Here is a 24014-nt window from a genome sequence, read left to right on the forward strand (position 1 = left end):
ATTCAACAAAGGCAAGACCAAAGGAAACACTTACACTGTTGATGCTTCTAGCCGTGTGCCAGGTAAGTGGGGAGATTTTTGCGCCTTTGATGTGTGGGAACTGAAGAGCGCGAGAGGAGCAGAGAGTAGGAGCAAAGAATGCGCGCGCGAACATCTGCCAAAACGAATAACCCACCATCTGACCGGCATTCGAAAATGCCGAAGCTCACAGATGCACACGAGATCAATTGTTAACTTCCTTCCAGAAAGTTAACAAGGCAGGCGGATTATTGCAGGGAGTAACGATATATCAAATAATTTTAAAAAAAATGTTGTCAAATTAAATTCGCTGTATTGTTTACTAATTGTCAACAACTATTGGAAGGTCCATCGAGTGTCGCCTTCGTGACGGCGGGGGCTGGGCATGGTGTTTCAGTGACACAGCGTGGGAGGCGATAGTGTAGCCTACCCTAACAGTTAATTAATGGAATGTGATTTATGACGGAACATCATCAGCATTTCATTTGCCTAAGAAGTATCAGAGCCTTTCACCCAGTCTTCCTGCTTTTCTCACTCTGGATGCGCAGTTTTCGGCTTCCTTCTCCGTGTGTCCTCAGTTAGAAGAGTTGAAGGCAATCCGACCTCTTAGAAGTTCGTCTGCGACTTGATTTTACCTCTAACATCTTTTGCAGCATGCAGTGTGTTTGCCGAGTGTAGCCTACTGTTGATAATTGATAGCTTTTTCATCAATCTGCAATATTCTCCCAGGCACTTTGCTGGATTTCATATAGATCGAGATAGCATCTACTGTTGCGGTTAGAGGCTTCAGAAGGGAGTGAACACCAATGCTGCACTAACAACTAAGGACTCTCACTTCATCCTGTTGTGGTAGATCAGAGAAACAGACTGGCATCAGGTTTTTGTCCAACTTCTCCCTTGCCATCCAGTTCCCAGGTAAGGAAGCATTATTAAAAGGAATAACAAATGTGTGGGTGTGTGCCCCTCTCTATCTGGTGGTGCAGTGCCTTTTGATCTTACAGTAATGCTCTACACTGACAGTGACTCATAGTCTGGTTCATGTCTGCCCTGTAATTGCATTTATTAATTTGTGTCTGTTTGTGTTTATCTCTTTTTCCTCTCAGTATGACATTGTCCAGTGCTCCGCCTCTGCGTAGAGGAAGCACCCCAGTTCCCATAAAGCACCAATTAAGACGGGAGGAAGCCGTCAATGATGATTGTGATTGGACGTCGGGACTAGGGGGCCAGTCACCTCCACCAATCCGTTTCTCACCTGCTCAGGACGAGTTTGCGTCTTTGGGCACAGACAGGCATGGAGGGCCTTTACGGATTGCCTTGCTGGGACAGAATGGAGTTGGCAAGTCTTCGCTGGCCATTGCCCTGGCCGGAGAAACAGACAGAACAGCTTCTGTAGACTCAGAGGGTGAATACGTTGCTTTATTGGGATTTATTGGCCCTTTTGTGTAGTTTTATGTAGGGAGTGGCATTGTGCAGAGAATCTATGTTATGTATTACTATTATATAAAGCATTTTCAGCTGTCACAGTGGAGTTTTAAAATAAAAATGGCAGAATATTAATTGATGTTAAATCTGAATGAGATATTCATCAGTTCAGTCATGAAGCAATTTCTATTACTACAATCTCTGTATAGGAAATCAGGGATCTTTTTTGGTTGGGTCTCAAGCTAGCCAGCCTCAAGTACTAAACAAGCTTCACCACAGGTCCAAATTCCGGAGAAGTAATGATTTCCCATTACCTGTGGTGCCACTGACTGGCGAGTCCAAGCCGATCGTTACTCAAGCTCAGGTTCAGACGACAGCCACCTCTTTTGTTTCCAGATGCAGCCTAGAAAACAGAGCAGTCCCCTCGAGATTGTGTGGCCCCATCAGAGACTTAAGGTGTTTGTAATGTCTATCTCGCAGGGGAAGGCTATGTTCGCATGGTTACCGTGGACGACGAGGAAAGCACCATCATTATCTATGACAACTGGAGGCAGGTGTGTGTGTGTGTGTGTGTGTGTGTGTGTTTGTTGTCTGCGCATTAACACGCCTCTCATCCATTTTATTTCCACCCCATCTCATAGGCTGCCCCTCACTGCCTCTATCTACTGTGTGTCCCATGCCCTTGCACCCTGCCCCAGACATTGTGTACTGTGACAGTGCACTGTGCTCTATGCTCACTGTGTGTGTGTGTGTGTGTGTGTGTGTGTGTGTGTGTGTGTGTGGGTGTGAGTCTGTGTGTGTGTTTGCATCTGAATGGAGCAAACTGTACATGCCCCTGCACAGTCCTGAATGACAGGTAGACAATTTAAACAGACAGACACAAAGGTAACGACTGCGCTGTGACCTTCATCTACCTCTTTATCTCAGTTGTCTTTTTTGTGCTCTGTATATGTGTGTGTGTGTGTGTGTGTTTGTGTGCTGTTCCCTTAGCTTGCTTGTTGCTGACCCAGTTCATCCTTGGCTGTTATGTCACATTCGGTAGGCTCCTCTCCAGAAACTCTGGTCTCTATGGGGGAGTAGTACGCTTTTCAGAACCCAGAGCATTTCTCGTGTTGATAGCACAATGCTGATGTGAGCTTTATTATTTGGTCCTCAGAGGATTTGTAAATATTTAAAGAACTGTAATTTAAGTATACTGAAAGGGAATATTTACATAGCAAGCTCTGTTAAATTTGTGAGAAAGCAGAGGGCACACTATTAAAAGATGAAAAGGCTCACGTTTAATGGAAATCGCAGCAGCTGGGGTTGATAAAAATCCTTACCTACCTCAATATTTGATTATAACAAGTCTACGTCATGTCACGTCTACTCTGCTCAACACAAGATATACGTTTGTGCCTGGAGCCTGGTTTAAGCGCATTGTGTGAGCTTGGTCTTTTGCTTTGGCGACTGTTTGCCAGTAGTAACTGATGAGCTTTTAAAGGCTTGCAGTAATTTTCCGTTTGCTTGTTGCGCCGCTACCGCCACTGGGCATGGCTTTATTAATGGCCACTGGGGGTGGCGCTGACCTCACTCTCCCACTCTCGGCGGGGACTTAATGGCCCGCTCGGCGCGCCGCAAAGAGCTCTCCTGCACTAATTTCTCACCCGCTAATGCGTGGTCCCCAGTCCGCTTAACAACAAATACAGTAGAAATGTGAATGAACTAATGGCGGGACTGATAAATGACCTCTTTTACAGACCCATGGTGACTCAGATACACACACACACACACACACACACACACACGCACAAACACATATATACGCATGGGCATGCACACAGACACACACACACACGCACACACATATGCACACACACACACATGCGCTCTATATATTTGTGTCTCTCTCCCATTCTACTATTCATACACATACACTCTGTCCCTCTCTGTACCACTTTTTATCACTCCCTCACACACTCAGACACTTCTGTCCATCTCTCTCACTCTCTCTCTCTCGCGCACACACACACATACATAGACATTGAATCATGATTCTCTGTCTCATCTGTTAATGTACAAATGGTTCTGTCACATTATTACTGTCACACACTCACGCACAAACACATACTCTAATACTCTCTGTCCATCTCTCTCTCTCTCACACACGCACATACACACACACACACACACACACACACACACACACACACACAGACACTATCATGGTACTCTGTCAACAAACAACAGCTTTGTCACATGCTTGTCAAATTGCGTTGTCTCCCCTCCATCAAAGAGAGTTGTAATAACAGTATTCTTGTTTCATGTCTGGTAATTTGTTTGTACCGCATCTAATGCATGAGATAGCTCTATCACTCTATGCAGTCATCTGTCAATGTCCCCCACAGAAACAATGTAACAGTGCTGCATTTTCAGTGAGTGTACGAAGAATTGTGACATTTGGCTTATCTCTAATATCTCCTGTGGCATTTGTCAAACATCACAAATGAGATAGAAACAGGATTTCATTATAATGTAATGCGATACTGACCAGACGGGATTGTGTAATTATGCAGAGCTAAATTAAGTCAGGTGGAGTTAATAAATTCTGTTATTAACTAAATATGAGATATGATAGAAAATAATTGAGAATTATTAGCTGTTTAATAACACCTTCTATTGTCCTTTTGATTGACATTAATAGCTAGTCAATGTTCTTCTGAATTTCCTGAGAGCCACAGTAGTTTGACACAATTGGCTTTATAGTAAAATGACACAATTGACATTCTGGAAAATCTAATTTTCTGGGTCTTGCTGTTTGCTCCGCGTGTTGTCTTGTCTTGTCTTGTCTTTGCCTCAGGACCTCTCCACGCTGCAGTGCGAGGTGTGTGTGCTTGTGTTCTCGGTGACGGACAGGCGGAGTTTCCACCGCACGGCCCAGCTCCGCCTCCTCCTGAGGGAGACGCAGCCACAGACTCCCATCATCCTCGTGGGCAACAAGAGCGATCTGGTGCGTTCCCGCGAGGTCAGCACAGAAGGTGTGTGAGCGGGCACTACCTGGGAGAAGGGGTGGGGGGGGGGGGTTGTGGTAGCACCTGAGGGTTGGGAGTTCAAAAAGCGACTACGCTGGAACACATGTGATAGTATTTGGAATGTTCATCTCAACGACGGACAGTATTGTGTCATACACTACACAAATTGATCAGCCATATTGGCAAAAATGAAAGCTAGAGTCTGCACAGTAAGTGCTTTTTGGAGCCAGAGCATGTGCAGTAAACAGGAAATGGTCCAGGCCTCCCCAGTTACTAGCATAGTTGACATCTGCCCTTTATATTTCCCTCTGGTGTACAATAAGTCTGTTGAGCTAAATTTAATTTACTTTTAATTAGTGGGCAAAATCATTTTACTAATTTAATGCCGTGCACACAAATATGAGTGAGTCAGCATAACACACGGGTGTATCTGTACACAAACTCTCAAGTTCAAGTACTCTGTAAATATTTTTTTTCAAAGCCACGCCATTTCCATGATGCAGACAGTATATTCACATTTCAAGTCAACCTCTGTCATGTTACTCTACATGTTGAAAAGTGTGACTAATTAGTCAGCCTATTCATGCTTGAATGTGTCCTGTGCTGTGTCAATAAATTAGCAAATATTGGTCTACCTGCTTGCTCTCACTGGATGGTTTTGCCCCAGTGCCAAAGCCTGTTTATGATGTCGGTAGCCTGGAAACTTGTCTGAATTTATCCCGCCCACAAAATTTGAGGACAGGACATTCGGTCTCTGGAGTCGTTCCACACCTGTCGCTAAGCGCCACCCTTAGAACGCAGATGAGCCAATGACAGTCCAGCCTCAACTGACTCGGACATCAGCTCAAACAACTCCATAGGAAACAATAGGGAAGAGGCATACAATTACAAATGAATGGTTATTTATGGAGTTTATTTCCTCAAAAAACCCTGACGGATAACCATGGTCAAACGTTGTGCATGGGGGACGTGTAATACCGATAACCGTTACCCAGAGAGGCTAGAAAACGGGGGTATATTTCATCAACAGTAGCCTACAGGACGTCTCTTGCGTTTGCACCAGCTCGACGTAATGTAGGCTACTAAGCCAACAACGTGGGCACAGTAACCAGGTTGTTTTTACTCCGGAGTAACACTTCATCCAATTTCATCCAATATCCCCTCACATTGGTGTTTGTTCATACATTTCAAAATCTATGCGTGTGGATAGAGCCTCACACTTCTAACGTCTCAGAACGGCAGACATCACAGATAAGGTGTTGTGATAATTGCTGGGTTAGTGCGAGCTGTGTATTTGTCAAAGTAACTGACCAAAGTCCTAATATGTCTGCCAATGCATAGGTCTGAATGAATGAATGAATGAATGAATGAATGAATGAGGAAGAGGTAGGGGACAGCTGGGGCCTAAGCAGATGAGAGAGGAAGGATACATTTCCTCTATGTTAGGAAATGAGTTTAGAAATGAGGTGTGTAGTCAGTGTAGTCAAATCTACTTTTTTTTAAAGATCCTCGACCTTCAAAAGTGACATTATTTGGATCGCCATCTTATTCGTTGCATCCTAGATGTGCTACATCGCAGATTTTTTATTCATAAGCCAGGTGCTTCTGCAGCTTGGTTTCTGTAGCTTGCTTATTTCTGGATTACTGTAAAATAGTGTGATCTACTTCTAATTTCCATATGCATGTAGACTTTTGTCCTCCTCTCTCTCTCTATCTATCTGAACCTCTCTCACTCTATTGGTTATTTTCACTGTGCCCCCCCACCTCTTTCTGTCTGATCTCTGTCCTCATCTTCCCTTTCCTGTCCTCCATAACCTTTTTCTCCTTTTTTGCTCGTTCTCATCCCCCTCTCCCCAGTTCCCGAGTGGCTATCTGAGGTAGGTGGTGGTGCTGCTGACAGGCTAGGTTTGTTGCCCCCTCGCTGGAGGGATGGGATTTGGAGAGATTTATGAAAGTGTGGACGCTGCCTGGCAGAATATGCCAGCTGCAGTGCAGTGTGGGAGTATTGGATGGGTGGGGGGGCTTTCTGCTGAAGACAACACACACACACACACACACACACACCCACACACACACACACACACACACACACACACACCCACACACACACACACACACACACACAGTCTCTCTCCATCTCTTCATCCTTTCTCTTCCAGCCTCTCCTATCTATCCCTCCTCTCACAAATTGGCATAAACGCACACATACAAACACATGTGCGCACACACACAAACACACACACACACAGGCCCCAAAATAGTCATAGTCTAGGCAAAAGACACAAGCAAGCTGCATCACCCACATCGTCCCTACAAACTCAAACTCCTCCTGTCTGTCACAGCCACCAGTCTCAGCGCAGCGCATAAAGTCACACACTGTTTACTCAGGAGAAAAATGGTTGCTCCCCTGCCAAATTCACATTTCTCCTGATTGACTCATGCATACACACATGCACACAAATGCATGCACAACACACACACACACACACACAAACACACACACACACACAGTATATGCATAGCCACACAAAAACACAGAAACACTAATTTTCACCTCCAGCATTCTTACATAGCCCCTTTCACACATGGGCACACACTCAGACAAACATACACAGACAATAGACACACACACACACTCAGTTTCACCTCCCACATAGCCATACCCCCAGCACACATGCACACAAAAACATACACATGCTCTCTCTCTCTCTCTTTCTCACACACACACACACACACACACACACACACACACACACACACACCCACACACACACACACACTCTCTCTGGCAGCTCCTGGGTCTGTGTTGTTCATGCTGCATAATGTGCGTGGCCTGTGTGCCTGGTGCCTGAGGCGCCGAGCGTGGCGTTTGAGGTTAATTGCGTACGGAGGCGTGAGATGAGAAGGGGAGCGACGGATGGCTCCCTCCTTCCCTTCCTCTCCACGTTCCCTTCCTTCCGGCTCCTCAAGCGAGCGTGTTCCTTCAGGAGCCCTACAAACGAAGCCCCCCTCCGTTCCTCTCTGTCTCGGCTGTCAGGGGAGAATTAGCCTCTAATTAATGAATACGGCTTTAATTGGAAGTCATTAAGGGACATGAAAACGGCCTCTATTCATCGTGTGCATCATGATTTTTTGTATCTTTTAATCACACTGAGAATTTTGCTGGTGAATTTGTCCTCCAGCTGTTTCTGTTCTTTTTTATGAATGCACAGGCAGTTTGTTACCTGTATGAGTGGGGAAATGTGTGTGTGTGCATGTGTGTTTGTGTGTGCATGTCTGTATGTGTGTGTGTTTGTGTGTTTGTGTGTGTGTGTGTGTGTGTGTGTGTGTATGTGCATGTGTGTCTGTAATGAAGAGTCACACCGAGCTGAGCGAGGTATACAGACGTGTGTGTGTGTGTGTGTCTATGTGCGTGTGTGTGGGTGTCTTGTGTGTGTGTGTGTGACTCCATCAGGTGACTCCATCAGTCCGTCACCTGCGGCTCGACATGGAATCAGTTAACCCCTCTGACACCTGGAGCCTGGAGCTCATTCACCGTCACGCTCTTCTCCTCCACCGGCTGTTAGCCTCTGTTCTCCTCCATCTCCATCTCCTCCTCTTTAGCCCTGGGTGAATGAGAGCAACATTTGCCATGGCTTTTTCAACACCCTTATCTCGCTCGCTCTCATTCTTTTCTCTTTTCTTTCTCCACATCTCTTTGTCCCCCTCTCATCCTTTTGTTCTCTCTCTCCTACTCTCTCTTCCACCCCCTCTCCCTCCATCTATTTCAAATTCAAATTCAGTTCAGCTCAGTATAACAAAATAGGCACTTGTATCACTAGTCGTTATATACAGGACAAAAATATCAGTACATAAAGATACAGACCACATACAATCCAAACTGTATTTCCCCGTTGATGGAATGCCCTACCAGATCAGGGGCATCCCCTGTCTATCTTCAACAACCTCCTGAAGACCCAACTCTTCTGAGAGTATCTCCTCTTTCCACTCTACTACTACTAATAATAATAAGTTTATTTCATATAGCGCCTTTCTCAAACCCAAGGTCGCTTTACATAGTAGGAAGGCAAGGAAACACAATAACAAACAAACAAAACAATAAAACAAAGACAAGTTATCTGTATGGAACTATGTGTTGGGTGTGGAGGAGAAGTGATCATTAAACAGAAAGGTCTTGAGATGTGCTTTGAAGAAAGGAAGAGAAGGACAGGCACGAAGAGGTTGGGGAAGGGAGTTCCAGAGTTTGGGGGCCAAGGCACTGAAGGACCTGCCACCCAGGGTGGAGAGTCTGGAGAGGGGGATAGCCAAAAGTACTAACAGTTGGACATGCTGAATCTAGCACTTGCCACTAAGCGCTTTCAGACATCTGATTTAAATGCCAGTGTTATGATGGAGTGGCATAGGCTAGTGCTGTCCAGAAAATCTCAGACCTGGAAAGATGCAGACATCACGGAGCTACTGTCCATGAGGGCAGACAGCATTGTGATAGAACAAGAGACACGTTTATGTAGCCTACAACTGCATCGCAAGGCCAAATGAAATTCAAAAGACCAAATCATCATAGGCAGAAGGCGCTGAAAAGGCAGTAGCCTACAGCGACGTCGTTGACGACAATAACAGGAGTATTTAATAAATTGTTAGCCAACACGGTCGGTTTTCTGTTCATTGATAGCCTTCTCATGACCACTGCTGAGCTCGATGATATTTGTTGAGCATAAATATGCCTAGAGAAAATGAAAACGAAGAAAACCCAACTTTGTTCCAAGCTCCTTACGTAAATGCAATAGACACATGGGGAGAGGATGCTTTTGGAAAAATAAACCATGAAAAAATGAACCACTTCACTGTTATGTTAGTATTTTGTTTGCTTAAAAACGTTGTATATGATGGCCTTGAAGTCTTAAGTTAGCCTACTGAATTGGCTGGTAGGCTACCATAAAGTTTGTGCATGCTCTCCAACGCAAACCAGATTTGGGGTTCCATAGCCAAGTAATGCTGCTACATAACATTGAAAACAGATAAATGTGTTTATTCGAAGCACACATGTAGGTCAATTTCAAGTGCGCACTTACATGACTACTTCAAGTATTAGCCTACGCACAATAGATTTTTCTTCTTTAGCCTACATAATGCATACACTTTGTAAACAAACAGCAGCTGTGACAGCGGCCGCATATATTCTGCGTCATATCTCGCCTCTTGTGAACTCTACAAGCCCCCACCCCTCACTCGACAACCACACAGATATTCTGTAATGTGCGTGTATGTCGTTCACACGGTCAGTATAAGGTCCGCAGGTTAGCATCATATCTGAATCATCCGAAGGGTAGAACCTCCGTTTGACAAACCTCCGCATATACTCCGGAGGTTATATCTGAAAGCGCTTACTACTATCTTCCCTGTCCTGTATATCCCTCGTCTCCCTCCCCCGACTTTGCTTTAGCTTTTATTCTATAGTATGTGAGTAGTAATTGCTGCACTAACAATATCCTATAATATCCATTGTTGGAATTCGCTTTAGATAAAGACATCAGCCAAATGACCAAATGTAAATCTAATCAGTTAAATCTAATCTAATCATCACTAATAAGAACTCACCACATGAAAAGTGTCATACTGTATAATCTCCCATTTCCTCACAGCCATCCTTCGTTCATACAGTACACTCCCATTGTCCTCTGTTTCTCCCTGTGTTGTATGGTCTCTTATTCTCTACTCTTTTTCTTTCTCTTTCTTTCTTTCTTTCTTTCTTTCTCTCTCTCTCCCTTTCTCTGTCTCGAAAGACCATTGCCACACAGAGGCTGTATTTTTTGAGTAGGACCTCAAGTTGTTTCAATCACACTTGCACACACCAACTCAAGTTTTCGTAGCAGGTTTGGTTTTGCTGTGTTATTTCCATCCGTATATTGTCAGTGAGAGAGGTTTCTGAATGCATGCAAAATTGTGTATTTAGTGTACAAAGGCCTTAACACACATTCCCTCTCTCTCCCTCCTCTCACTCTCTCCCTCCCTCTCCCTCTCTCTCTCTCTCCCAGAGGCACGCTCCAGTGCGGCCCTGTTCGGTAGCCTCTACCTGGAGCTCTCCACCACACTAGAGCACAATACAGCGGAGCTGCTGGAGGCAGCAGTGCGGGCGGCGCGGGGCGAGGGCCTGGGGCCCGGGGGGGCCTGCGGTGGGGACGACGGGGGCGGTGGTGCGGGGGGCCGGCGCGAGAGCCTCACCACCCGCGCCAAACGCTTCCTAGCCAACCTGGTGCCGCGCTACCCCCGCGAGAGGGAGAGAGAAGGGGGCAAGTTCTTCCGACAGAAGTCTCGGTCATGCCATGACCTGGTAGCCCTGTGATGAATGGAGCAGAGGGAGGAAGAAAGGGAAAATGAACAGATATAATAAGTGAATGGAAGAGGGAAGAGGGAGAAAGAGGGGAATGAAAATGAGAGAGGATGAAGAGGTGTAGCTATCAGCAGCAAAATAATCACATAATATGTAGATGAGATGTATTTCAAGGCATTAAGAGACATTGGATGATGTGTGCTGATCTGATATCATTTAGAACAAGGAGAGAGAAACCTCAAACTAGCTCTAGATTTATAGATACTTTACAGTACAGCACATAACCTATGCCCTAACTCTACATTTGTATATACATATCATGGTGTGACCTGTGTCGAGCTACTATTTGTCATGTTCAGCCAATTACCCCATGAAAGTGTTACCGTACAAATAAACTGCAGTAAAAAAACACAACATGGATTAGTACGTTTTTAACCTTGTTAACATGATTATGATGTCTGCTATATTTCATGAGCAAAATAAGTAGTCAATGCAAGGATTGTGGATGCCGAGGATTTCTGCTTTGGATCTACATCAGAACATTTTCTTTTATCGTGTCCACACCATTTCTCCTGAATCTCGTTTCCCTCATGTTGTGTTTCAAGCCCAATGCCGGTGCATGTGTAGCTCAGCTCAGCTTTCTTTAGAAGCAGACCATCAGAAAAAACAAAAATCATACACAGTTTTTCTCGATTGCTTTGATGCACTTAATGAAACTTGGATCCACTTGATCTTGATCTTCACCTTCTTAGCAGAACAGAAGTCACCTCTTGCAAATGATTTAACCCATTTTCATTGGTTTAACTCATGTTTCAGATCCTTTTTCAAATCATTTAAAGGAGAATTCCGGTGTGATATTGACCTAAAGTGTGTTGAAACATGATACCGAGTGTGAACGTATGTCTCATAGCCCAACTGGACTTGTCCCCTGCACTCCAAAATCTGGCGCTAGTTAGCCGATGCTACCAACAGCTTTTTCAATGGTGGTGCTTCGGCATCGGGCTAGCCATGCAAATAAATCACTGTTTTACACCATTTACGAGGCTCAATGTATCTCCACACTTCATTGGTAGACTACCTAAGGCCCTGACATTTAAAACGAGACATTGAGAACTTTGAAAAAGCACTGGTAGTTTACTTACAAGACGATTTATACAGACAGTATCTTCACGAAGTTTAGCGTTTGCAGCCATCTTGAATTTAGTCACGATAAGTCGATCGACGAGTAAGAATGAACAGGTATGATAAGGGATCGATCAGATTCCAAAAATAATTCAGTGGAAATGCATGGATTCCAGTTTCTTCCAGTAGCAGCAACTGTAATCCATGCATTTCCACAGAATTATTTTTGGAGTGCAGGGGACAAGCCGAGATGGGCTATGAGACATACGTTCACACTCGGTATCATGTTTCAACACACTTTAGGTCAATATCACACCGGAATTCTCCTTTAACACAGTTGTTATAGAAGACTCCATACTCCATTGGATTAACTCTGTGAAACAAATGGAAAACATGTATTCACAGCTACAGTTTTTTACAATTGCTTAAACACTAAAACCAAAAGTATCACACAGTTAGCGAAACCCTACACTCAAGGACCAAAATATCAGCCCAGATTTGCACAACTATAAGCGCATTATCAGCATCACACTTTTTGCAAAACAGTACACATTAAAGCAACACCAAAGAGTTTTTTGTACCTTAAAATAATGTTTCCAAAATCGTTTCAGTGGTTCATCAACTCGTAACAGGGTGAACGGCACTTCTGCATTCACTTCGCGGCCCTCTATTGGCTATAACCGCACTATGTAAGTTTGCTAGATCGGGTAGCGGATCTGTAGTTCAATGGATTGAGACATAAGAAACTACAAATTTGACTCTTGAATCTGATGTCGCAATACATCGTACTTTTATAAAATCATGCAACTTTCTCTACCTTGTCTATGGACATTGTTACTAAGCCGGTGCTGGATAAACAAATAGCGTGCGTGGGACAGAGGAAAAGTTCATTGGTGTTGCTTTAAAGGGCAACTTGTCAACTTCAGTTCAGTTTCAGCTTCAGTTTTAACTTACAGTAATAAACCCGTTTAGATCATTTGGATGGTTAAATCAAAGTCTTTTTAGGCAAGTCCCTCCACTCGGCGGCCATATTGCAATGCTTTTTGGACACTCATCCTATTCAGCAGAAAGTCTTCATGACAGCAATCTTGCTCCAGCAGCGAGTTCACAACACATGATTGGCACGATGTCTTCACAACAAACCATATGATTGGCTCAATGTATTCACATCACACCACATGATTGGCTCAACGTATTCACATGTCGACGTTTTGCCGAGGAAGGGGTGGGATGTGTAGACAAACTAACCCCATGCATTTCTATGGAGGATTTTTGAGTGCTGTGTCTCCTCATTAGAAAGTCTCTGGTTAAATGGCCTGTTCCGGTGAAAATCTGGTGATTTTCCCTGCTCCCCCTAGCGTGCCCAGGCGTAAAACCAACCTTGCAACTTTGGGAATACCGTCCCGGTAAGAGAAGTGAGAAACAAGAAACTTGTTTTAAGTCGTCAGAAAGAGGGGAATTTGGGGCAAAGTGGTACACAAAGGTTATTATTCTCGCTATTTCAACGTTCCAAAAAAAAGGAAATATGTCACTACGTCCGATCTTAGATCTACGTATGTTGAATCAGTGCCTTCGAAAATATTAATTCAAAATGCTGACACACAAAGTCCTATGTCAATCACTCCGCCCAAACGATTGGTTTGTGGCGATAGACGCAGCATACGTATTCTACCATATCGACATGTTCCCAGCACGCAGGAAATTTCGAAGCTTACGAATTCAAAACAGTCTGCTTTGGTTAAGCATTAGCCCCACGCGTTTTCACCGCTAGCACCTCTTTGTTCTCACTCGAGGGACCAGGCCCTCATAGATTCCAGAATAGTATTAGATAATTTGAGGAATTTGGGGTTCAAGATCAATTTAGAGAAGAGCAAGATGGAGCCCGCACAATGCATTACCTGGGCCTACACATAGACTCTCTCTCATATCGAGCCAGGCTCTCAGACATGAGGATAGAGTCATTCACACAATGTCTAAACCGCTTTCACTCCCAGCGAGCGGTCACATTCAGACTTTACCTGAGCATGCTAGGCCTGATGGCCTCAGCTATCTCAGTAGTGAGATGGGGTTTGCTCATGATGAGGGATTTTCAAAGATGGGTCTCGTCGCTACACCTCTGTTCTCGTTGCCACCTCAACCGGACAGTCAGAGTGTCAGTGGCGTGACTAATGGCCCTCCGTTACTGGAGAGATCCCCTAGTGCTGAGAGCAGGGGTCCCACAAGGGGGGTTGTCCGCTTGATTGACTATTACAACAGATGCCTCCCAGTTAGGCTGGGGTGCAACTCGTTCCTGTCAGTCCGAACGACACACGTGCCAGGAATTCTGAACGGGGTGCAGACCTGCTGTCTCGAAACCCTCGATATGCAGATTGGAAACTTCACCCACAAGTAGTGGCCAAGATATGGCAGAGATACAGGCAGGCAGCCATAGATTTTTTCGCCTCGCAGGAAAACGCAGTGTCCTCTGTATTTTTTTCCTGGCGGACATAATTGCTACGCTGGGTGTGGATGTGTTAGCCCACCTGTGGCCAAACGTTCTTCTCTACGCCTTCCCACCTCTGAGTCTAATCTCCCCCACATTAGCCAGAGTGAGGGAACAGGGCCTGTCACTGATTCTGATTGCCCCACATTGTCCATCCAAACACTGGGTGGCAGAAATAGTGCAGCTCCTGGCAGGCCTCCGGAGAGACCTATTATCACAGACGAGAGGGGAAATTTACCATCCCTCTCCAGAGAGGGTGGCTCTCTGGGCCTGGCCCGTGCAAGGTGGAATCTAGATGCAGCAGGCTTACCTCAGACAGTCATTAAGACGATACAGAGTGCAAGAGCCTTTTCTACCTGAATGGTAGGCGAATTGGAAGGGGTCCAATGAGGGTGGTAAGCAAGTTTGAGATGGGCCAGGACCAGCCTCTCGAAGCACTTCATGATGATGGGGGTGAGTGCAACTGGGCGGAAGTCATTAAGGCTTGTTGCTTATGCGTCCAGGGATACCATCAGGACCAGCAGCCTTACGTGCATTAGTTCTGCTCAATGCCACACACATATCAATGGTGGAGAGTGTGAGTAGCTGGCGCTCTGCAGAGACCACAGCCTTGATGGCCACCTCCTTGTTGTCCCTATCAAAGCGGCCATAGAAGTGGTTCAGCTCATCACCCTTTTGAACCATTAGAGGAAAATTTATCTCCTCACTCTGACCACGGCAAAGCGAGTGAGTGATTTGCAGGCGTTCTTCATCCACAGTTCATGTTTACAGTTTGATCAGGGTTACACCAGGGTGCGCCTACAGCCTAACCCGCCGTTCGTGCCTAAGGTCATGGACTGAGCTTTTAGGTGCTGGACAGTAGAGCTGGCAGCCTTTCACCCCACCCAGCATTTGCATCATTGGAAGATCAGAGGTTATACTGTCTATGCCCAGTCAGGGCATTACACCTGTATATACAGAGGACAGCAGAGTTTAGTAGAAATGACCAGCTGTTTGTGTCATGGTCCAAGTCTCATAGTAGTGTTGGGACCTGGGGCCTCAGGTTCACCTTAAGGGTTTTCTGGCTTAGAACTTGAGGGCGCTGTCGGAGACAGTGCGATACGGGAGTTGGCTATGTCTCCCATAGTGAAACACAGAATGAAGTTAGAAAAAGAACGAAAGGTTACTTAACGTAACCCTGGTTCTTTGATAACAGAGTGAGGTGTTTCACCACCACGTCTCTCCTTGCATTAATACGGGCTCAGGGAGGTTGACTAGTAGGGCTGGGGCGGAGCCCAGTTGACCTGTCTGTCTATGACAGACGTAATGTCATTGGAGCTTCCCAAAGATGGGCACGCCCAAGTGATTCCCATAGTGAAACACTTCACTCTATTATTGAAGAACCAGGGTTACGTTAAGTAACCTTTAGTTTTTGTGTATGTGTACCTACATACAACAACCTTGGTAACGACAGGACATATATAGACTGATTGTTGCCTGGTGACTGTAGTCATGGAAACCTTGAGTCTTTGTGTCATATCAATTCTTTCACTTTGTTATGTTGGAAATGACTGTTTCAGTGTGAGACCAGGGCAAGGAGAAAGGTGTGGGAGACAGGGAGAGAGAGAGGGGAGCCATTTCTGTCTTCATTTCACTGGCAAGCAGCACGGTTTCAAAAATAAAGTCTTGAGTTCATGGTCAGAAATGAGTATGCGCGCACACACACACACACACACACACACACATGTGCGCACACACACTCAGACACATACACACACACACACACACATACATGCACACCACCACATTATTCTTTTCCACCTCTGTGGCTCTTCTCATCCATCTCTCTCTCTTTCTCTCTCTCTCTCTCTGTCTCTCTCTCCTCCGTCCACGTCCTCCCACACACGCCCACACATGAGAGAGAGACGCAAGACAGCAAAGACACAGAATCGACATATATTGAACAAGTAATCATGGTGTAGATCTGAGAACGCTTGTAGCAAAATGTTTGTCGTAATGGAAACAAGGGAAGCGCACACACGCAAGAGAGAGAGAGAAAGAGAGAGAGAGAAGAGGGAAAAGCTGCCATTTAAAACTCAGAAATGGTGCCATGAAATTGGCTCAGAGTCTGACTCACTCTCCCTCTCCTCCCTAAGCCGGCAGCCTCGTGATGAAGGCACAACAGGCAGAGAGGCTGTGTGTGAGTAAGCCATCAGTGCCCCCTGCTGGGGGAACTAGGTACTGACCTGAGGCTCAGTCTGAACAATGAGATGAACAACAAATTGCAATTGCATGTACTTTATGGTAGAACGGGTACATTGAGCATAGGGGTAAGATGAGACACCCCTTTTTTTCTAGGAAGCCGTAAACAAATTGTATAATGTGACAGCATTTTAAGGAAGAGGGAATCATTCTTCATGCCAAATGTGGTAAAAAATATATGTGTAAAAATATGTTTTTTTTTGCTCTCCAAGTGGATTCCATTCATGTCCAGAGTTAGGGAGATTTAGAGAAAATGTGAATAGAACAACATTCAGATGCATTACACCTCAATTGATGCCCTTTTAAGCTATGATGTGATGGCTAAACAAAATCATGAAGGTTACCTTAGCTTGTTTGTTCTTTCAAAATGGTGGTTGTGGGGTAAGATGAGCCACCAGGGTAAGTTGAGCCAGCGTACTAGTACTTGTATTGCATCTGTAAGATTTTAAAGATTTTTTGCCTTGATTTTGTGACCTCAATTTATATGTTTCCTTAGTGTTACTAAGAGCTAAAGACACTACACAGCAAATTAATCTGACTTTTCAAGTTCTCAAGGCAAATTCTCAGTTAAATGTTGGTGTTTGTTACTGTTTGTAGAAATTAAATTATTGTTTGAAGAAAATAAAAATGTTTTAGGCCTACATGAAATCTTGTTTTGGCCCAACATGTGTGGTTTCATGAAAATCCATTTGCTGCTGTTGCGTATTGTTGCCTTGGATACTGTCAAATGATGTTTGTGTGTGTGTGTGTGTGAATATGAATACATATTCAGTTCAGCTGGATTTTTAACATTCTTTTCTTTTGTTAATATAAGTATTGCATTTAAGATCAGAAATATGTAATAATTAGTTATTATAAACAGTACAGTACACCCAGCAGTAGATGATGCGGCGTACAATCCTCTACTGTCTGTTTTGGGTGAGGTTTCAGGGTTTCAGGCACTGGGGAAGTCCAAGCAGTTAACATGGAAGATCTAATCAGTCCCCTGTAAGCAGCGGTACAATCAATTGCGCAGGACAAGCGGGCTGAATCACCTGAGGTTTCAGTGTGATTGACAGCACATACACAGCACTCATCTCTGTACTGCTTGAGGGGATTCCGAGTCATCTGAAAGTTGAAGAAACTTTGTGTGTGTGTGAAATGTGTGTGTGTGTGTGTGTGTGTGTGTGTGTGTGTACATACACCGATTTGAAAGCAACAGCAGATGTTTGTGGCAAACACTGAAACAAGAGTGCAGAAACTCAACAGCCAGCCACATTACAAGTCACTGGTGGTAATCAGAGAAAGGGAGTCATGCTGATGCTTGTATGTGCCAATTCACATGCTGCAATTATCGGCAAACAATTGCCAAATGTCATCTAGACACTGACCTTTTCTACAATGTTTATTCATTTGTTTTTGTTTTTTGGGGGGGGGCTGCTACTGAAATGATTAAGTAGTATGTAACATGGCTGAGAATGCATTGAGTTGTACAGGACAAACATGCACTTTTGAATAGGGTCTGTGATACCTGGATCTGAACTTATAGGGTGGCTGTGGAAAATAAATGTAGTCGTAGCCTGCACGAATATTGCTGAGTGCATTTATGTATTGATGCATTGATGAATGTAACTTTTTCATGATGCAATGCTTATAAGATGTCATGTTATTATCTACGATGTCCTGATTCACTGGCTGGAAATTTTATTGAGAATGACTGATGTCGAGTGGAAAAAACTATCAACATGATGGGGGAAATCCCAGGTATTAAAGCCATTAACTAAGCTACAGCCGCTCTTACCAGGGATATTGGCAGAAGGTTCATTTGCAATTTTCACTTAAATTATGGAGCAAGTCTCAAGGTTTCATGAAGCTACTTAGAAATACCTATTTGCCTACAGGGAAAGAGATGCATTTGGCCTATGGTCAGTTTGCCTGACCTTGGAGCATCAATCAATCAATTAATCAAGCAATGAGGCGAGGTCATTGAAATGTTGTCATTTACACAGAGTAGCCCTGGTGTACTTTCTCAGACTGGAATTGGAATTGGAAGACAAACTGCTGCTTCTAAGCTGGTTTGATGTGACCTACTTCCTACCCTTGCTTGCAAATGTACACCACTGTTACACTCACCTGTGGTTACAGTTTACAGTCTATAGTGCATAATTCTAGTACAACATAACACACTTGTGGTCCTCAGACTTGCTTCACGGTCTAGTGGTTACACTCCAATCACTGAACCTTATTCTGTGGGAGCTACTTTGGACTGGCATCTGTGTGTTTATGCTGCTTAACTCCTTTTTTAAAAACATGTGACTGTATAATACCATAAAATGTAAGCATTTCAGTTAAAGGTGCTCTAAGCACTCTGTAACATCACTTCTGCTGACTTTCAAACAAAACAGAGCTAGCTCGCTACTTCCTCCCCCTCCCTCCCGTGCAATTAAAACTCTCCTAAACACTCATCTCGTCTGTTATTTGCTGGAACAGTTTGTTATGTTTTTATGGGCTAGGTTTGCCCAGGTTGTTTTTGTTGCTGTTACTGGAGCCTGGGCTGTCCACAGAGATTGCGTTTTTTTACAGTGTGTTCAGGACACAGACAGCTAGCGGTTGGTTAGATGTTTGCAGTAAGTGACATAAAATGTTTTAGCCTAAAAAACGTGTGGCATCGCTTAGAGCACCTAAGCATGGTTATCACGCATAGTTTTTTACTTTTCTGTAATAAGATAAATCTGTTCATAAAACAATTTGAATGATTGAAAAGAAAAGGAAACTTATGCACCAATACCTACAGTATATATACTTGTATATATATCTGTGTGTGTGTGTGTGTCTGTGTGTGTGTGTGCGTGTGTGTGTGTGTGTGTGTGTGTGTGTGTGTGTGTGTGTGTGTGTGTGTGTGTGTGTGTGTGTGTGTGTTGTATAAAGCAAATAAGTTTGGTGGATAAAATAAAGTCAATGTATTACACATTTCTAATGTGTTTCATAAACACATTTCTCTGCAACACCATGCACAGTGAGATCACATGTGATTATGACAGAGAGGATTGGGGAAGTGGTTGTCAACAAGACATCAGTATGGGCAAATTATTAGCTTAAGTTCTTCAGTTTGCACCCTTTAAATAATCTCAAAAGAGGGAAGTATGGTGCCGTGGCATGCTGTTTCAGTTTCATAACACTATAAATATCATGTCCACATTATGCATTGTTTGAACTCTCATCTGAAGTGTGCTTCCTTGAGATCATAGGCAGACTCTGAGGTGAAAACTTGACAGTTTCTTACTAACAGGGTAAGAGAGCATAGGACACACTACAAAGAGAATTTGACAAACTTCTCTCTTTCAAACAGCTAAGGACTGATGTGATTCTAACTGTGAGAAGTCACACTACCAAGCTGTGTGTACTATGTAGCTGCTGGACCTGCTCCGCTGTAAAGACTTTGCTTCAGAGCGAATGCTTAAAAGGTTTATTACTCCGATTAGTACTTCATCTTAGTTTGTAAATGAACCGATATGGGTGGACTTACAGTAATTATGACTCATGCACTTATGACTCATGAAAACCAAAATCACCTAAATGGAATAAACCACAACAAAGGCAAAACAACACATACATCTATCAACTATTAACAAGGTGTCATGAAGACCACTTTGTGATGTATTTTCTGTGTTCGTGTGGACGGATTATGAGTCATTGGGTACATGAGCACAGATGTGAAACGGGCTCCCCTGTATGCCTGAGAAAGTTTGTTACTCAGGTGAGCTAGGGGGGTTCGGGGGCATGCTGTCCCGGAGGACACTGGTGAAAAATAACCCCTTAAATGATGACTTCTGGCAAGTTTTGTGGAAAGAAACGGAGAGATTGAGATTAAGACGGATATGACATAACCATCAACAGAATGAAGGCATCTTGCTGTAAAGCAGGATTATCACACATAGCGTAACCTGTGTTATTTGACTGAGGGGCCCCATTCAAATATAGTGGTGAATAACATAACTGCGACTTCACGCAGAGTCTTGGGCTTCAGGGCCCTTAATCCATCGCTGTTAGTCATCTTAGTCATTTTATAATTTTAAAATGACAGTTTTTATGTATTATTTTTGAGCAATTCATATTATTTATGTCAGCTGTCATATTTAATTACAAATTATATTATTGTTTTTGGCCATATTAAATACTTATGAGTGCCCCTTCCTTGTTTTAGTTTGTTAGATGAACATTTGAACATTTCCATTTAGCAGGGCGAGAACCGTCTTTTTTTTTTTCAATTTACATGAAAGCGTCACATATTCGAAACAAGCAGTATGAGGCTCACAAACCCTTCTAACCACACGGCTCTCTGATCAACAGAGTAGGAAGAGAGCGATCTCTCTTTCTCTCTCTCTCTCTCTCTCTCTCTCTCTCTCTCTCTCTCTCTCGTGTTGCCAGCCCCACCTCCACCAAACCACGGATGGGCTTTGTGTACTGTCGAGGCAATATGATTGGACAAATTCTTTTTTGTGGATGGATCATTCTCTCTTAAAACAGAAACACAGTATTCACAGAGAAGTGTTCACACCTCACACACATGTTTCCCCTGTTATGGTCATTGTGGATTGAGTTCCGCAAAGCCTCTTCCCACTACTACCTCCATTTTGTGTGTGTGTGTGTGTGTGTGTGTGTGTGTGTGTGTGTGTGTGTGTGTGTGTGTGTGTGTGTGTGGTACATGACCACCCCTGTACTCCAGAGTCCACCTTGACAATATTAATTATATTTTGATGATTTATTTTTTTAATAATAATGATGTTTTCCCTTTCTGCAAGAATGATTGTTCAATCAATACAGACATATCACATATCATAAAAGAAATATTTTATTTTTTGTTGTTCCAATGGTGAAGGGCTATTGTTAACACACTGGCAACACTGTTGGTTTTAAAAATATACACTATTGTCTTAAAATAATTCAAAGGTTTCAAAGTTATTATTCTCATGGCTCACTTTACAGCAATTAAATGCAGCATTGTTCTCTGTGTGTGCATGTGTGTGCTTGTGCGTGCGTGTATGTGTGTGTGTGTGTGTGTGTATGTGGTGTGTGTGTGTGTGTGTGTGTGTGTATGTGTGTGTGTGTGTGTGTGTGTGTGTGTGTGTGTGGTGTGTGTGTGTGTGTGTGTGTGTGCGTGGATGTATGTGTATGTGTGTGGTGTGTGTGTGCGCGTGCGTGTGCGTGTGCATGTGCATGGTTGTGTGTGTATGTGTGTGGTGTGTGTGTGTGTGTGTGATTTGTGTGTGTGTGGGCCTGGATTCAGTCGGACACGTACAGAGGTGGAGACGGGGTTCCTGTGGTGGTGCTGCCCTTGTCTCTGTGGCTCTTGTGCGTCTTCAGTCTGAGTTTGTGTGGCAGTGCGGCACGAGGATCGATCCAACCCCGTGGAGGCCCCCGGGACCTGCTGCTCCCCCTCCTCGTCCGAGGCCAGGGCCGCCTGCTGGGGAACGGGCCGCACCGGCAGCCGAGGTCCATACCTGGGGCCCCCGGCAGAGGGCACCAGTAGGGGGGGCAGGAGCAGCGATGCTGGTCCAACCGGGGATGAGAGAACGCCCGGCATGTCCAAAAGGAAAGGGAAAGCCCGACTGAAGGTGTGCGCTCGCGGCGAGGTGAATGCGGAGGGCCCGGGGTACGGCGAGAGGCCGGAGGCTCGCTGGTGGTGGTAGGAGGCTGGGAGGACCTGAGCCACTTGAGGCCCCTCCTCTCGGCCCCAGACCAGCTCCTTGTCGGCCAAGAGGAGTGGAGGAGGAGGTGGGCGTGGAGGGAGAGGAGGAGGAGGGAGAGGTGGTGGAGGAGCAGGCTGGAGGCCGCACGAAGTGTGCAGCTGCCGGAGGCCCCTGTGCTGGGCGGAGAAGGCCGCTGCGGCCACAGCGGCAGCGGGGTTGAAGCCCAGGGGCCCCGCGAGGCCGCAGCGGAGCTTGAGGTCCACCAGCTCGTCCTGCAGCCGGACATTCTCTTTGCTCAGTGCCATTAGGCGCTGCTCCAGCAGGTAGTCATTGGCACGCCGCTTCTCCCGCGATCGCTTGGCCGCCTCGTTGTTCTTGCGACGCTTCTCCCAGTAGCTGGCGTCCTTCCGCTCCTCCGGGGTGAACTCACGCTTACGTCGAAAGCCCGCACCCCTCTGGCAGTGCTCGTCCATGGACTCCATGTCATCGCCCGGCTCTACCAGAGAGAAGGGGAACTCCATTGTCACAGCGACTTTGAAGGTGTGAGTTTCAGGGCAGGTGATAGGCGAAGAATGAGAGAATCCTTTCTTGTAACCTACAGGAGACAGAAGGGGGAAAAGCATGAATATGAGTATTCGTAAGAATGCTTCACCACATCAGATAGGGTTAAACTAAGGGCAAAGGAAACAAAATTAAGAATATTACATATTGTAGGGCACTGCAAGATCAGAATCAGAATCAGACATTTGTATTGTCATTATACAAAAATAGCACAACGAGATTTGCTTGTACAGTCCCTAAGACACTGTACCTAAATACATGCATCCATCCGTTATTTTAGATGATGATTTCTTTGTAAGATATTGCGAGATCATTGAAGATGATGTCATATTTGATCTAATTGGCAAGTGGTGCAGTGGTCTCAGTCCTGCTGCGGAATAAGCCTTAATAAAGATCAGAGAAGTGCAGGCATTCTTATCCCTGCAGGCTAGACCCTTTGGGAAGTAATGAACCCATCCATCCATTAATAACTTCCCTGAACCCTAATTATATATACTCTTTTTGATCCCGTGAGGGAAATTTGGTCTCTGCATTTATCCCAATCCGTGAATTAGTGAAACACACTGCACACAGTGAACACACAGTGAGGTGAAGCACACACTAATCCCGGCGCAGTGAGCTGCCTGCAACAACAGCGGCGCTCGGGGAGCAGTGAGGGGTTAGGTGCCTTGCTCAAGGGCACTTTAGCCATGGCCTACCGGTCGGGGTTTGAACCGGCAACCCTCCGGTTACAAGTCCAAAGCGCTAACCAGTAGGCCACGGCTGCCCAATTAAGTGATCTCTGGCAGTTCAAGCACAGACAAGATTGCATTTGGTTTTCAACTACCTGATATGGGAATTTATTGGGAAAATAGCAAAAGACACTTTTGAGTGTTCTATAGCCAGAGACACTTAGTCTATGCAGGTGGCAGTCACCTTAGCAGCCAGGTTTGTTCAGTCCCTTTGGATGCTTTGAATGTTTTTCTTAGACTATTCACTTTTGTAACTGACTTTGTTACTTACTTGCACTTCACAAATTAATAAAGAGGCAATGGTACCGTAATGTAGGACAAGGATTCATTTTAATGTACAGCAGTGGATTGAATTTGAGCCTCTGCATTGGATAAATTGATCAAACTGAGGTTTTGCAAAATCCTACCACTCGACCCCTCCACCAG

General features: G+C 44.7%; 2 protein-coding genes across 4 annotated transcripts in view; one reads left to right on the top strand and one right to left on the bottom strand.

Annotated features, from left to right (window-relative positions):
* On the top strand, positions 1-11153 carry LOC143114971 (GTP-binding protein REM 2-like). The gene is made up of 6 exons (XM_076276814.1): positions 1-62; positions 748-933; positions 1122-1420; positions 1921-1994; positions 4280-4457; positions 10487-11153. The coding sequence occupies exons 3-6, from the start codon at positions 1123-1125 to the stop codon at positions 10792-10794; spliced, it is 858 nt and encodes a 285-aa protein (XP_076132929.1). The 5' UTR covers positions 1-62; positions 748-933; position 1122; the 3' UTR covers positions 10795-11153.
* Positions 11154-21480: 10327 nt separating this feature from the next.
* The window catches only part of nfil3-4 (nuclear factor, interleukin 3 regulated, member 4), a 21056-nt gene continuing 18522 nt past the window's right edge, over positions 21481-24014 (bottom strand). For all 3 annotated transcript variants that reach the window (XM_076276835.1, XM_076276823.1, XM_076276828.1), the window contains exon 2: positions 21481-22891. In XM_076276835.1, the coding sequence (XP_076132950.1) occupies positions 21582-22817 (1236 nt within the window). In that variant the 5' untranslated portion in view covers positions 22818-22891 and the 3' untranslated portion in view covers positions 21481-21581. The remainder of the gene's footprint in view (positions 22892-24014) is intronic.

Source organism: Alosa pseudoharengus, unplaced genomic scaffold (genome assembly GCF_046254945.1).
Source record: "Alosa pseudoharengus isolate Yale_2024_CS ecotype anadromous, Long Island Sound unplaced genomic scaffold, YU_APseudo_1.1 YU_APseudo_1.1_scf_11, whole genome shotgun sequence".
NCBI lineage: Eukaryota > Metazoa > Chordata > Actinopteri > Clupeiformes > Clupeidae > Alosa > Alosa pseudoharengus.